Source organism: Leucoraja erinacea, chromosome 26 (assembly GCF_028641065.1).
Source record: "Leucoraja erinacea ecotype New England chromosome 26, Leri_hhj_1, whole genome shotgun sequence".
Lineage (NCBI taxonomy): Eukaryota > Metazoa > Chordata > Chondrichthyes > Rajiformes > Rajidae > Leucoraja > Leucoraja erinaceus.
The window spans coordinates 770357-784306 of record NC_073402.1 but is presented as its reverse complement, the minus strand read 5'-3'; the positions used below and the strand labels follow the sequence as shown (position 1 = coordinate 784306).

The window sequence follows — 13950 nt, the reverse complement described above, 5'->3', positions numbered from 1 at the left end:
CATTTGAAACAAACCATTTTCTGTGTAATCAGGATATGAAATGGGTTTAGCTGGAATCTACTGTGAGTGAAATATTTATTTCTACATGTTCTCATATAGGGGAATGACTAACCAAATTATTGATCATTTCAGCTGAGACACCCATGTAAATATATTTCAAAAATACTGCAACCTCCAAACATACTTATTAAATAAACATATAGTCATTCATTTTACTGTTCTTGTGTTCACCTTTGGATGATATCTTACAGCTCTACCAAGAGCTTGAGAATAAGCCATGGCTACTTGTGGCTTTGTTGCTGGACTTTTATTTGCAGAACAGAACATGTGTCGAAAAGTGTTACTAAGGAATAGTTTATTAGCGGGTTGCAGATTCCCATTCAGTCTGTGTCCATAGAAAACCAACGAGGGAGGAATGGATGCTGATCCAGTCCAGACTTTGCCTTTGATCACTTGATTGGCATGAACATGTAAAGAGGTGTGACTAAATGTGTTCAGCCTGTGTAATGCTTGGACCGAGAGCTGGATGTTTATTCAAAGCGAGATGTTGTGGGCTCTGAGCTATAATCAGTGTTTTGTGAACACGGAGTCTGAATCAAAAACTGGATTTCTTGAGCAGAAAATGACCTAAGTGGTTGTTAAGACGCTTTATTGCGTGAGATGAATTAGAGAGAAGATCCTGTTGGAGGAAATTCCATCTCTAGTTCTCAGATGGTTCACATCCAGTGGCTTTGCCCCATTGATATCTGTGCTACGGTGTGAACTGGTGTCTGTGCACGCACTGGAACAGCTGAGTAAAATTAAGCCACATTCTGCTTTGCAGCCACGCTGCTATGATTGCTGTCAAGCTGAAATTGAAGCAATTTAAACGCTAACTTTTACAGACTGTACCAAGACCACACTCCCAAGAAAGAAGTTTTGCAACTGAAGACCAAAGAGTTTAACAAAGATTAACACAGTTTAACTGGTTTGTGCTTTTTGTTGGCTGTGATAAAACAAATACAATAATCTTCATCGGCACCTGTTGATGGCCCCGCGGCTGGTTTTCAATATTTAGGTAAGAAACTTTGTTATTTTAACGGAAGAAAAACGTTCTGCATTGAAATTGAGATTGTAATCATTTATTTTCTGCAAATGATAATTACAATATAAATGTACCTATTTTCATTGTCCCTCATACTTTGAGCGTTCTTACAATTGTTGGATTAAACCTGTGTCATTTGAAACATTTAAGTGCAATCAAAGTGCATGTATGACAACTGATGCAAGAGTCGACAACTTGTAGTTGAATTTGTTTTTCAATAATATTTTCCATGTTCTGTGGCAAGTCCCTGAATTCTGAAGTAAAACTGCCCCATATGTGGCAGAGTAATCATAAAAGATGCGAGAATGAAACAGAAAACAATAACGTTCATAAATTTGGCAAAGGATGATGAAGGACAAGCAGCCCTCCAGTTATTTTAGGATATTGTCAGTGGAGATAGAGATACAGTGGTGAGAGTTTCAGAGAAACTAACTTATGGTTTAGGTTTTCTAAGGTACTACATGGTGTACAACACGATTAATCCCTTCTGCAGATATCACTGTAAAATATGCCAGCATTACATGTTTCCTTCAACTGTGTGTTTCCCAATGGGGAAAGCAGCCCAGCTTGGTTGAGAACCTTTTCACCATCCTAGTATGGGTGAGATCAGAAACACACAGGTTCAAAACCATTCAGGCATTCCCACAATGCCAAGCCAGCGAGCAGATGAACTCTGTATAACTATGAATTATTTTTCGGACCAATGTATAACTCATCTGGCATATAAGGATGATTTTGATCTGATTAGCCCATCAGAACACTGCAAAGTTTAGATGCAATGCTAGCTATCCCATCTAATATTCCTTCAGTTGGATTCACAGAAAGTAACATGAGGTGGAATTTAAAACGAGTGCTTCACTCAATCGAGGGGGTTTCATGCCCAATGAATCAGGTTAAGAAATAGATTTAATAGGATTTGTTAGAGCAACCATATTAAGCTGTTCTACTCATATACACCGGTGCATTTGATATGAGAATATTGAGCGTAATAAATTCCAAATGTATAATTATTTTTCTATTTACATTCACTCTTTGCCTGCCTAAATTACTTAAAAAAAAAAAAATGTTTTAAAAGAAAGAAATTTGCCATATTCTCGACTTTATTAATTCTACTCTTGCCCAAAAGCTTCTTCATGGTCTTACCTGACCACTTGAAACTGGTTCTGTTTTATTCAAACTGAACATTATTTTCCCACTTCTATTATGTATGGGATACATCCTATGTCCTGAATTTGCTTAATCATGAAAACTAACATTTAATTAAATGATCAGGTAATTAATATTCAACTAAATGAGTTGACAGTCGTTTTGTATAAATGTAAATACTACCAGTAATATAAATATGACTGCCTCCATTTAACAAAGGGTCCTGTGCATTTTGTTGTGGATCTTCAGAGTAAGATCATACTAAAGTTATCATGGCTTTAGGGTTGCAGTGAAGAGTAGATTTCAATGAAGGGACTTTAATGGATATTCTCCTGCCTGAGCCCCCTTTATCCTGTATCTGTACACCGTGATGGTTTGATTGTAATGGTGTATTATCTTTCAGCTGAGTGGCCAGCACGCAGCAAAGGTTTTTCACTGTACCTCGGCACACGTGACAATAAACTAAACTCAAGAAAGTCACATAGCTGTCTGATACTTGATTTTATTTGATTCTGTTATTTGATTCTGATTTGATTTGTGATGATTTGATTGCAATATAATAATGTGATTTGATTACAATATAATAAGTTTGGGGATCTTCCTTCCTTTCCCCACTTTCTCCACCTAGAAAAACCGTAGATGTGTGGATTATAAATTGTTTCAACAAGTGCAATAATCATAATTCGATGCATCATTTAGAAATAACATTCTGCTAATGTTTCAAATCATGCCATTTTAAACCCTAGATAGACACAAAATGTTGGAGTAACTCAGCGGGACAGGCAGCATCTCTGGAAAGAAGGAATGGGTGATGTTTCAGGTCAAGACCTTTCTTCAGACCATTCCTTCTATCCAGATATGTTGCCTGTCCCGCTGTGTTATTCCAGCATTTTGTGTCTACCTTTGGTGTAAACCAGCATTTGCAGTTCCTTCCTACCCATTTTTAAACCCTATTCTTCTGTCAGGGATTAGGAACCATTCTGGGTTGGATATTTGGCTGCATCACCTTCCACTCTAAACTGGGGTGGATTCTACAAAGGATCTGATCAGCTAATTACCACACAATCTATAATGGTGGAAACCCACCATAAGCACCGGTGCTTAAAAGTTAATCCATACTTGCAGAATCAGCCCATTGTAATGTGCATGTATGTCTAGCACACACTACTGCATGGGGGATTACAATGTGACTGGGACTTTTCCACTGCTGGATCATTTAGACGAGTGTTATACTGAGTGTGGCAACAAATTTTAGTGCTGCCTGCAAACTTGTTAACCGACCAACGAAATGAATGGAAATAATTTAAGATTTATATAGAATTAGCAGTACAACTCTTTGATTGTGGCACTTAAGCAAAAGGTAAATGAAATAGACAGTGGGGTGGCGCAGCGGTAGAGTTGTTGCCTCACAGCACTTACAGTGCCAGAGACCCGGGTTCGATCCCAACTACGGGTGCTGCCTGTACGGAGTTTGCACGTTCTCCCCGTTACCACATGTGTTTTCTCCAAGATCTTCAGTTTCCTCCCACACTCCAAAGGCGTGCAGGTTTATAGGTTAATTGGCTTGGTATAAATTTAAATTGTCCCTAGTGTGGGTAGGATAGTGTTAATGTGCTAGTTGGTGCGGACTCAATGGCCAAAAACTGTTTCTGCGCTGTATCTCTAAACTAAACCACACAACACACAACAAGCACTGCCATAGTTTGAAGCAGACGGCTTTAACCTGCATGGTTTTAGCTACCCATTTCAATCCGCATGTCAGCTGCACTTTCAAACTTGTTTTTGCTTTAAAAATGTGTACATTTGCCCTGATGTTTAAATAAACTCAGAAAATTGAATCAAGATGGTTACTACTGTATGTTTTCTTGGATTAGTCACAAATCTTCATAAATAAACGGGCCAAAAGCAGAATTCTTTATAGAAATAATTAAAGCCATTATTTAACAGTGCAGACTCCCGATGTTATATTTCCCAAGATTTATTTTTAAAATATTCCAACGTCTACCAACATTTTAAAATAACTGATCCATCATTATTGGAGAAATGCATGACTGCATTATCAGCTTATGAAATGGTTATTTTAACTTCCTAAGCACAAGACGAGGCTGAATCCTGGGTTGGCATAACATTTTGCCCTAACCATCAGTACTGTGTGAATCTTGGCAATTACACGCGATGTCCACCAGACCAACACCATCCACCATCTCATCTTCACCATGGATGTCTAGACACTTTACAGTTCCATTCTGCATCAGAAAGGTCTCAGCACCCTACATTTCATCCTCGAACAGTGACCCCACCACATCCACTCAATAACACTCCCATTCCTTCTCTCCAGAGATGCTGCCTGTCCCACTGAGTTACTCCAGCTTTTTGTGTCATATCTTCAACTAACCAGGTAGGTCTCCCCTGCCTGGTGGAATGCGTCCTCATCCTCAGCAACTTCTCCTTTCATTCCTCTCACTATTTTCAAATCAAAGGTGTGGCCATGGGCACTCGCATGGGAGCATGTGTATTGTTGGCCACAGTGAATGCCCTTTGTTCCTATGTACCCTGGCACAACTTGCTAACTCTTTCACTGCTCCAATCGTGACTGCATTGCGAATGCCTGCTGCAGCCATGCAGATCTCATTCATTTAGCCAAGTTCACCGCCAACTCCCATTCAAATTCACTTATTCCAAATCAGACATCTTTCCCTTTTTCTGATTTCTCTGTCTCCATCTCAGGAGACAGGCTACCCATAGATATCTACTCCCCCACTGGCCTACAGATACCTAGACTCCATCTCCTCCCACTATGCCTCTTGCAATGATGCTTCTCCATGTCTGCCACATCTGGTCTCAAGATAAGATACTGCTTGAGAACATCTGAGATGGGTTTTTCATTAAGAAACATGTCCCTAACATCCCCCTCCCCCCCCCCCTCTCTGTTTTGGATGGAGCCATCACCTTTGTCTCCTCTGTTTCCTACAGTTCTGTTCTCGCCAGCCCCCTCCAAGACGGAACAGGGATAGGTCTTCCCTGGTCCTCACTTTTCACCCCCACCAGCCTTCGCATCTGTCACATCATTCTCTGACAGTTTTGTCAGCTTCAACGTAATTTGGGCGTTGCCGTTTGGGCGGCACAGTGACACAGCAGTAGAGTTTTTGCCTAAAGCCCCTGTCCCACTGTACGAGGTAATTCATGAGTTCTCCAGAGTTTTCCCCTGATTCGAACTCGGAGAATGTCTGCAGTTGTTTGTGGATCTCTCGTAGCGGCTCGTAATGCTAAGGGTAGGTACTCGGGACAACCGGTAACTCGTGACGTTATTTGATCCCTGTAAAAAATGTCCACGAGTAAAGAAATTGTTACTTTACGAGCCGCTATGAGACATCCACGAACTCCTACCGACCCGCTACGGACATTCTCCAAGTTCGAATCGGGAGAACTCGTGAATTACCTCGTACAGTGGGACAGGGGCTTTACAACGCCAGAGACACAGGTTCGATCCTAGCTACGGGTGCTGTCTGTGTGGCGTTTGTACGTTCTCCCTGTGTCCTGCGTGGATTTTCTCATGGATCTCTAGTTTCCTCCCACGCTCCAAAGACGTACAGGTTTGTAGGTTAATTGGCTTGGTAAAATTGTAAATTATCCCTATTGTGTGTTGGATAGTGTTATTGTGCAGGGATCGCTGGTCGGTATAGACTCGGGCCGAAGGGCCTGTTTCTATGCTGTATCTCTAAAACTATAGCAATCCAGGCACTGGCTACATCCTCCCTTCCCCACCCATTTCTGCTTTCCACAGATATCACTCCATGGTTCACATCCTTATTCTTCTGCAGTTGTATAGGGCTCTGGTGAGACCACATCTGGAGTATTGTGTACAGTTTTGGTCTCCTAATTTGAGGAAGGACATCCTTGTGATTGAGGCAGTGCAGCATAGGTTCACGAGATTGATCCCTGGACTGTCATATGAGGAAAGATTGAAAAGACTAGGTTTGTAGTCACTGGAGTTTAGAAGGATGAGGGGCATCTTATAGAAACATATAAAATTATAAAAGGACTGGACAAGCTAGATGCAGGAAAAATGTTCCCAATGTTGGGCGAGTCCAGAACCAGGGGCCACAGTCTTAGAATAACGGGGAGGTGAGAAAAAACTTTTTCACCCAGAGAGTTGTGAATTTGTGGAACTCCCTGCCACAGAGGCCAGTGCAGGCCAAATCTCGGGATGGATTTAAGAGAGAGTTAGATAGAGCTCTAGGGGCTAGTGGAATCAAGGGATATGGGGAAAAGCAGGCACGGGTTATTGATTGGGGATGATCAGCCATGATCACAATGAATGTCGGTGCTGGCTCGAAGGGCCGAATGGCCTACTCCTGCACCCATTTTCTATGTTTCTATCCCTCGCCACCAATACCTCTCTCCATCAGACACTTTCTCCTGCAACACAAGGAAGTGCTACACTTGTTCCTACACTTCCATTTTGGCTCCACAATAGCCTCGCCATGTGAGACAGACATTTATGCGCACCTCCTCCTACCTCATCTATTGCAATAGTTAATCACAACAAGGTCTTTTCTGTCAGCAGACCAAATGTATATAAGGTGTATATACGGTATTCACCAAGGAGAAGGATATTGAATTATGTGAGGTAAAGGAAACTAGTAGAGTAGCTATGGATACTATGAGGTTCAAAGTAAAAGAAATACTGACACTTTTGAAAAATATAAAAGTGGATAAGTCTCCAGGTCCTGACAGGATATTCCCTAGGACATTGAGGGAAGTTAGTGTAGAAATAGCCGGGGCTATGACAGAAATATTTCAAATGTCATTAGAAACGGGAATAGTCCCCGAGGATTGGCATACTGCGCATGTTGTTCCATTGTTTAAAAAGGGTTCTAAGAGTAAACCTAGCAATTATAGACCTGTTAGTTTGACTTCAGTGGTGGGCAAATTAATGGAAAAGATACTTAGAGATAATATATATAAGCATCTAGATAAACAGGGTCTGATTAGGAACAGTCAACATGGATTTGTGCCTGGAAGGTCATGTTTGACTAATCTTCTTGAATTTTTTGAAGAGGTTACTAGGGAAATTGACGAGGGTAAAGCAGTGGATGTTGTCTATATGGACTTTAGTAATGCCTTTGACAAGGTTCCCCATGGAAGGTTGGTTAAGAAGGTTCAACTGTTGGGTATAAATGCAGGAATAGCAAGATGGATTCAACAGTGGCTGAATGGGAGAAGCCAGAGGGTAATGGTGGATGGCTGTTTATCGGGTTGGAGGCAGGTGACTAGTGGGGTGCCTCAGGGATCTGTGTTGGGTCCTTTGTTGTTTGTCATGTACATCAATGATCTGGATGAAGGTGTGGTAAATTGGATTAGTAAGTATGCAGATGATACCAAGATAGGGGGTGTTGTGGATAATGAAGAGGATTTCCAAAGTCTACAGAGTGATTTAGGCCATTTGGAAAATGGGCTGAAAGATGGCAGATGGAGTTTAATGCTGATAAATGTGAGGTGCTACACCTTGGCAGGACAAATCAAAATAGGACGTACATGGTAAATGGTAGGGAATTGAAGAATACAGTTGAACAGAGGGATCTGGGTATAACCGTGCATAGTTCCTTGAAGGTGGAATCTCATATAGATAGGGTGGTAAAGAAAGCTTTTGGTATGCTAGCCTTTATAAATCAGAGCATTGAGTATAGAAGCTGGGATGTAATGTTAAAATTGTACAAGGCATTGGTGAGACCAAATCTGGAGTATGGGGTACAATTTTGGTCGCCCAATTATAGGAAGGATGTCAACAAAATACAGAGAGTACAGAGGAGATTTACTAGAATGTTGCCTGGGTTTCAACAACTAAGTTACAGAGATAGGTTGAATAAGTTAGGTCTTTATTCTCTGGAGCGCAGAAGGTTAAGGGGGGACTTGACAGAGGTCTTTAAAATGATGAGAGGGATAGACAGAGTTGATGTGGACAAGCTTTTCCCTTTGAGAATAGGGAAGATTCAAACAAGAGGACATGATTTAAGAATTAAGGGACAGAAGTTTAGGGGTAATATGAGGGGGAACTTCTTTATGCAGAGAGTGGTAGTGGTGTGGAATGAGCTCCCAGTGGAAGTGGTGGAGGCAGGTTCATTGGTATCATTTAAAAATAAATTGGATAGGCATATGGATGAGAAGGGAATGGAGGGTTATGGTATGAGTGCAGGCAGGTGGGACTAAGGGGAAAAAAATTTTGTTCGGCATGGACTTGTAGGGCCGAGATGGCCTGTTTCCGTGCTGTAATTGTTATATGGTTATATGGTTATATGGTGACCACTTCATCGAACGGCTCTTGGTTTCTCTGCACTTCAGTTCTCATTCCAATATTCCTATACCAACCTGTCTGCCCTTGGCCTCCTCAATTGTCGGAGTGAGCAATATGCAAACTAGAAGAACAGCACCTCATATTCACCTTCGGCAGCCTACAACCCAAATTCCCCCATTTCCGGTCAACCATACTATCCTCTTTATCCTTGTCTGCTCATCTTCCTAATCCCTCACACTCCTTTTTTTCCATTTCCCCATTTCCCCCACCCCCACCCACACTCAATTTCCTTTGACCTACTCCATCCTTCCATCCACATCACACATCTCTCCCTACTTCAGGTCTCCAAATGTTTTTCCCCACTTCCCACCACTCCCTTCCACCCAACAACCCTCCCCGAGCTACACTTCCATCTGCACATTCCCTTCTAATCAGATTCCACTATTTGCTCCCTTTTGTCTTCTCCACTTGGTGCTTCCAGCCTTGATTACTATCTCCACCTTTCCTTCTCCCAATTGACTAATTTGCATAGCCACCCATCCTTACCTGTGTCCACTCTTGCCCCATCCTTCCCATCCCATTCACCTCTCCTCTTTCTATCAGTTCCCCCCCCCCCCCCCCCCCCCCCCCCCCCCCCCCCCCCCCACTCCATCAAGTGTAGGAATGAGTTTGGACCAAAAACATTGACTGTCCTCTTCCCTCCACAAATGCTGCTTGACCTACTGAGTTCCTCCAGCAGTTTTGTCTTTTTGGCAATTCTTGGCACGGCTGCTAGGTGGAGCACTGTGTTGCAGCACAACAATCTATCTCGGTGCAGTGTCGATTGGGAAAGGATGAGTTGGAGGTAAAACTAAACCAAACAGCTTCATCGTGCAACCTCCCACTGCCTTCCCTGAAACACACCTCCTATCAGTTGATCAGTAAGCAGTATTAATTGTAGCTGCAGCTTGGATTCTAGACATCTTGGCCATGTGTTGAAGAGCAGTGATTTGGGGCAACGTGGTAAGAGAAATATATTTATTTAACGTGAGTTGTCTCGGCATGAGTGAAAACAAGTAGTTAAAATAATCTGCTCTGTGTGATCGAACTCACTGAATAAAACAGAAATAAGTCTACAGTCACATGGTGGATCTGAGATTTACTTTCATCAAAATTTATTAGATCAAGACATTTGTAAATATTTTTCTGTTTCCATGCAATGGAAAAGAATAGGCTTGTGTAAATATGTTTCTTTTTAGTAAGGTAGCAGAATAATTGTGATATTGAACTTTGTACCTTACTCTTGTGAGTTTTAATTCAAGTTTTTCAATGCAGTTTTATGAATCTGTAATATTCTCTATTACATCAGTAAAGTAATAATGTAAAGTTGAAAATGTAACATAATATGTAATTATAAAAACTAAATTTTGCAAGGTTATTTGTCGATATTGAGATTTCATAATGAAGTAAACATAATTTCAGAGCCGGGTCAACGGTGTGAAACTGAACATGAGTAAGGAATCTAATTTTATAATATTTTCAATGTGGGGGAAGAGTACAAAGAAGTGGTCTTTAAAAATGAGTGAGAACATGATTGTTTTTGACAGTCTTTTTACCAGCTGTTTGTTTGCCCTCCTCGATTTACTGTATTGATTCTGTGATAAATAATTTCTCCCAAATAGAGTGGGCACGAAATGAAAAATGTCAGTCAACGAGTGCCTTATCAGTAAACTCCCAGCATTAACTTTTGTTCAAGGAAAATTACTTTGGAGTTCTATTAGTTGCAAACCCAGGTAGTTGTGGACAATTTGTGTATATATGACTCCTTACTAGAAACATCTTGCTGAAGTGTTGAGAATCGCATTCCTCAATGTAACTAACTTTATTACAGTGGCGATCCTGGGCTGGTTTGCTATATTTTATTAGGGGATACCAAGAACTTTTGAGTTTCTTCTAAATCCTGCTTATTACTTTAACTAATTCCTAACATTCATTCAAACTCCACTTCTGTAAATGAGAATAGACAAATTACAGTCTTGTTTCCATCAGTTTTGTTCATAAAGTTCTTGTTTAACAGAAAATATTCTGTGCCTTTTCTAATTGATGTTAGTGGATGTTCATGTTTTAAACTGCACACTGATTATTTCTTCGTTCCTTCTAGCGTTATAAGGTGGCTACCAAAGAACACGTTCATGTTGAACATATCTGAATGGATTTTGACAGAACATTTTCCATCGAGCTGCGATCTCCATGGAGTTATATCTGAAAATATGCTTCCTCTTGTCCCAGTTGTGGGAGGTGCACGTGGACAGAGCTGTGTGTGTTGAGCCATACTTCTGTGACTTGCTGTAGAAACAACCACCCAGTATCTGAAGTGCCATTTTTGGAATTGTTCCTGCCTTCATCAGCACCATCTAGATCCAAGGCTGAGCTGAGCAGTTATTACTATGCAGTTTGGATTCTTTTTGGTGGTGATCATTTTAAACTCCATGGATTACACCGGCTGCCATGTCTTGAAGGGAAGGAGGCAAAGGCGAAGTGAGTAGCAGAGATTTCTATCCATGAGAGCACCTTCTTTAATTTTGCTAGAGCTGCTGCTCTCTGCTTATATCGGTGAACAAGAGGTATAAACGCTACTAACATTTGTACGAGCAAAATAAAAATATTCAAAACTTTCAAAACGTGAAAGTATCTTGAGCAAGTTCCTTAAGGCACTTATAAAAATCCAGCAAACCTGTTAGGAAAGTAGTTTAAAATCCAGCTCTCGTGTGTTTTGCAGATGGTTTCGATAGATCGCAGATTAATAAAATGAAATGCTAATGCTCATTGTTTTAAAGAGAAATTCAGAATCTTATTTACAAAGACACAAAGTGCTAATATATCTGTGGGAGAAAGTTCAATGATATTCCACATTTTATAACTAAAGTGTGTGGAGTTCAGAACAGAGGAGGAAGTGCTGGAGAGGTGCGAATGATCAGTGAGACTGCAGCAGAAACAGTGATCCTGTTTAATGGCACTATACTACAGAGAGCATGCCAAAGGCAGGGAGATGGTGCAGAAGGGATTAACTGCGATAACTACACTGATCTGAGGATTTGAGACGGCAGAATTCTTTTAACAAGAATGGCAGGTTAAGAGGAATTTTGACATTGTTTGAACCTCTGAGGGATTTTGATGAAAGGGAAACTATTTCCACCAGCTGGAGCGATAAAGGTTATCATGAAAATAATAATGAGAGTTGTTAAGAGAATTTTCTTAAGGGAAAATAGCACTGGAAATTCTTAAGATTTTTAATACTTCACCAGAAATAACCGTGAAGGATCAATCCAGGCCAAGAAGATTAAAAAAAACAAGCGAGGAGTGAGCCAGGCACTGTTCCAGAGATCTGACACATGTATAGTCAACCTGGTGACCTATTGCACGTATGTTTGTGCTGAAAGTTAGCTCACAGACTGCTGAACCGCAAATGTCCCTCACTGCCAGGACACAGTAGTGTCGAAGACACAATTGGGATGTAATCAAAAAGTAATAACTCGCACCAAAGTATTTTTTATTATTTTGATACGGTATTTTAAAATAGTAGAGGGGTGGCACAGCGGTAGAGCTGCTGCCTTACAGTGCCAGAGACCCAGATTTGATCCTGGCTCATGGTGCTGCCTGTGCGGAATTTGCACGTTCTCCCTGTCACCGTGTGGGTTTTCTCCGGGTGCTCCGGTTTCCTCCCACACTCCAAAGATGTGCGAGTTTGTAGATTAATTGGCCCTAGTATGATGGATAGAGGTAGTCTATGCATGATGAATGGTCGGCATGGACTTGGTAGGCAGAAGAGCCTGTTTAGAAACCTATATCTCTAAACTAAAAACTAGGATGAATATGTTTAGTTAGCATTGGAAAACACTGACAATTTATTCTATCCCTGCTGCTAAATACATTTCAACTAACTTGATTTAATGCCAAGTGATTGTGAATTCACTTTCCCCAATTTGTCTTGTTCAGAAAACATTGAACAGCAAGATTTCAGTTTTTCAGTTTAGTTTATTGTCATGTGTGCCGAGGTACAGTAAGAAGATTTTGTTGTGTACTAATCAGTAGCGGATAGACAATACGTAATTACAATTGAGCCATTCACAGTGTAGAGATTTAAGACTGTGGAGCGATTGTACATCACCTTCTGTGGCTAGCTTGCACATAGTCACCTGGGTCGGGCACCATCTTGGAAGGATTGTATGGAAAGAGCTGATGTCATTTGCATGCAGGAGGAGATTGTGTATTTTATATTGAAGTAACAATTTATTAATTGAAAGATATTTGGAGAAAAAATGGGCTGGAAGTAATCCACAGTCCTTATGCTCTTAAAGATAGCGGAGTCGGGGGATATGGTCAGAAGGCAGGAACTGGGTACTGAATGTTGATGATCAGCCATTATCACAGTGAATGGCGGTGCTGGCTCGAATGGCCAAATGGCCTACTCCTGCACCTATTGTCTATGCTACACATAGGTCTGAGATCAATTCATGTTCTCCCTAGGTGGAACACTAGTTTGTTAGTCAATAAAATTATCTTTTTTGTATACTTTTCTCTTGACATTTTACACTTTGATTATTTTGATTGCTTTGTGTGATAGAACATAGAAAATAGGTGCAGGAGTAGGCCATTCGGCCCTTCGAGCCTGCACCGCCATTCAATATGATCATGGCTGATCATCCAACTCAGTATCCCGTACTGCCTTCTCTCCATACCCCCTGATCCCCTTTAGCCACACGGGCCACATCTAACCCTCTTAAATATAGCCAATGATCTGGCCTTAACTACCTTCTGTGGCTGAGAATTCCAGAGATTCACCACTCTCTGTGTGAAAATTTTTTTTTCTCATCTCGGTCCTACAAGACTTCCCCCTTATCCTTAAACTGTGACCCCTTGTTCTGGACTTCCCCAACATCGGGAACAATCTTCCTGCATCTAGCCTGCCTAACCCCTTAAGAATTTTGTAAGTTTGTATAAGATCCCCCCTCAATCTTCTAAATTCTAGCGAGTACAAGCCGAGTCTATCCAGTCTTTCTTCATATGAAAGTTGACGTGGAAAAGCTTTTCCCACTGAGAGTAGGGAAGATTCAAACAAGGGGACATGACTTGAGAATTAAGGGACTGAAGTTTAGGGGTAACATGAGGGGGAACTTCTTTACTCAGAGAGTGGTAGCTGTGTGGAATGAGCTTCCAGTGGAGGTGGTGGAGGCAGGTTCGTTTTTATCATTTAAAAATAAATTGGATAGTTATATGGATGGGAAGGGAATGGAGGGTTATGGTCTGAGCGCAGGTATATGGGACTAGGGGAGATTATGTGTTTGGCCCGGACTAGAAGGGTCGAGATGGCCTGTTTCCGTGCTGTAATTGTTATATGGTTATATGGTTAAAGTCCTGACATCCCAGGAATCAGTCTGGTGAACCT

At 41.2% G+C, this 13950-nt stretch overlaps 1 protein-coding gene across 1 annotated transcript in view; it reads left to right on the top strand.

Moving 5' to 3' along the window:
• Positions 1 to 487: 487 nt before the first annotated feature.
• The window catches only part of rspo1 (R-spondin 1), a 263230-nt gene continuing 249767 nt past the window's right edge, over positions 488 to 13950 (top strand). The window contains exons 1-2 of the mRNA XM_055656042.1: positions 488 to 1057; positions 10666 to 11042. Coding sequence (XP_055512017.1) covers positions 10952 to 11042 — 91 coding nt within the window. The 5' untranslated portion in view covers positions 488 to 1057; positions 10666 to 10951. The remainder of the gene's footprint in view (positions 1058 to 10665; positions 11043 to 13950) is intronic.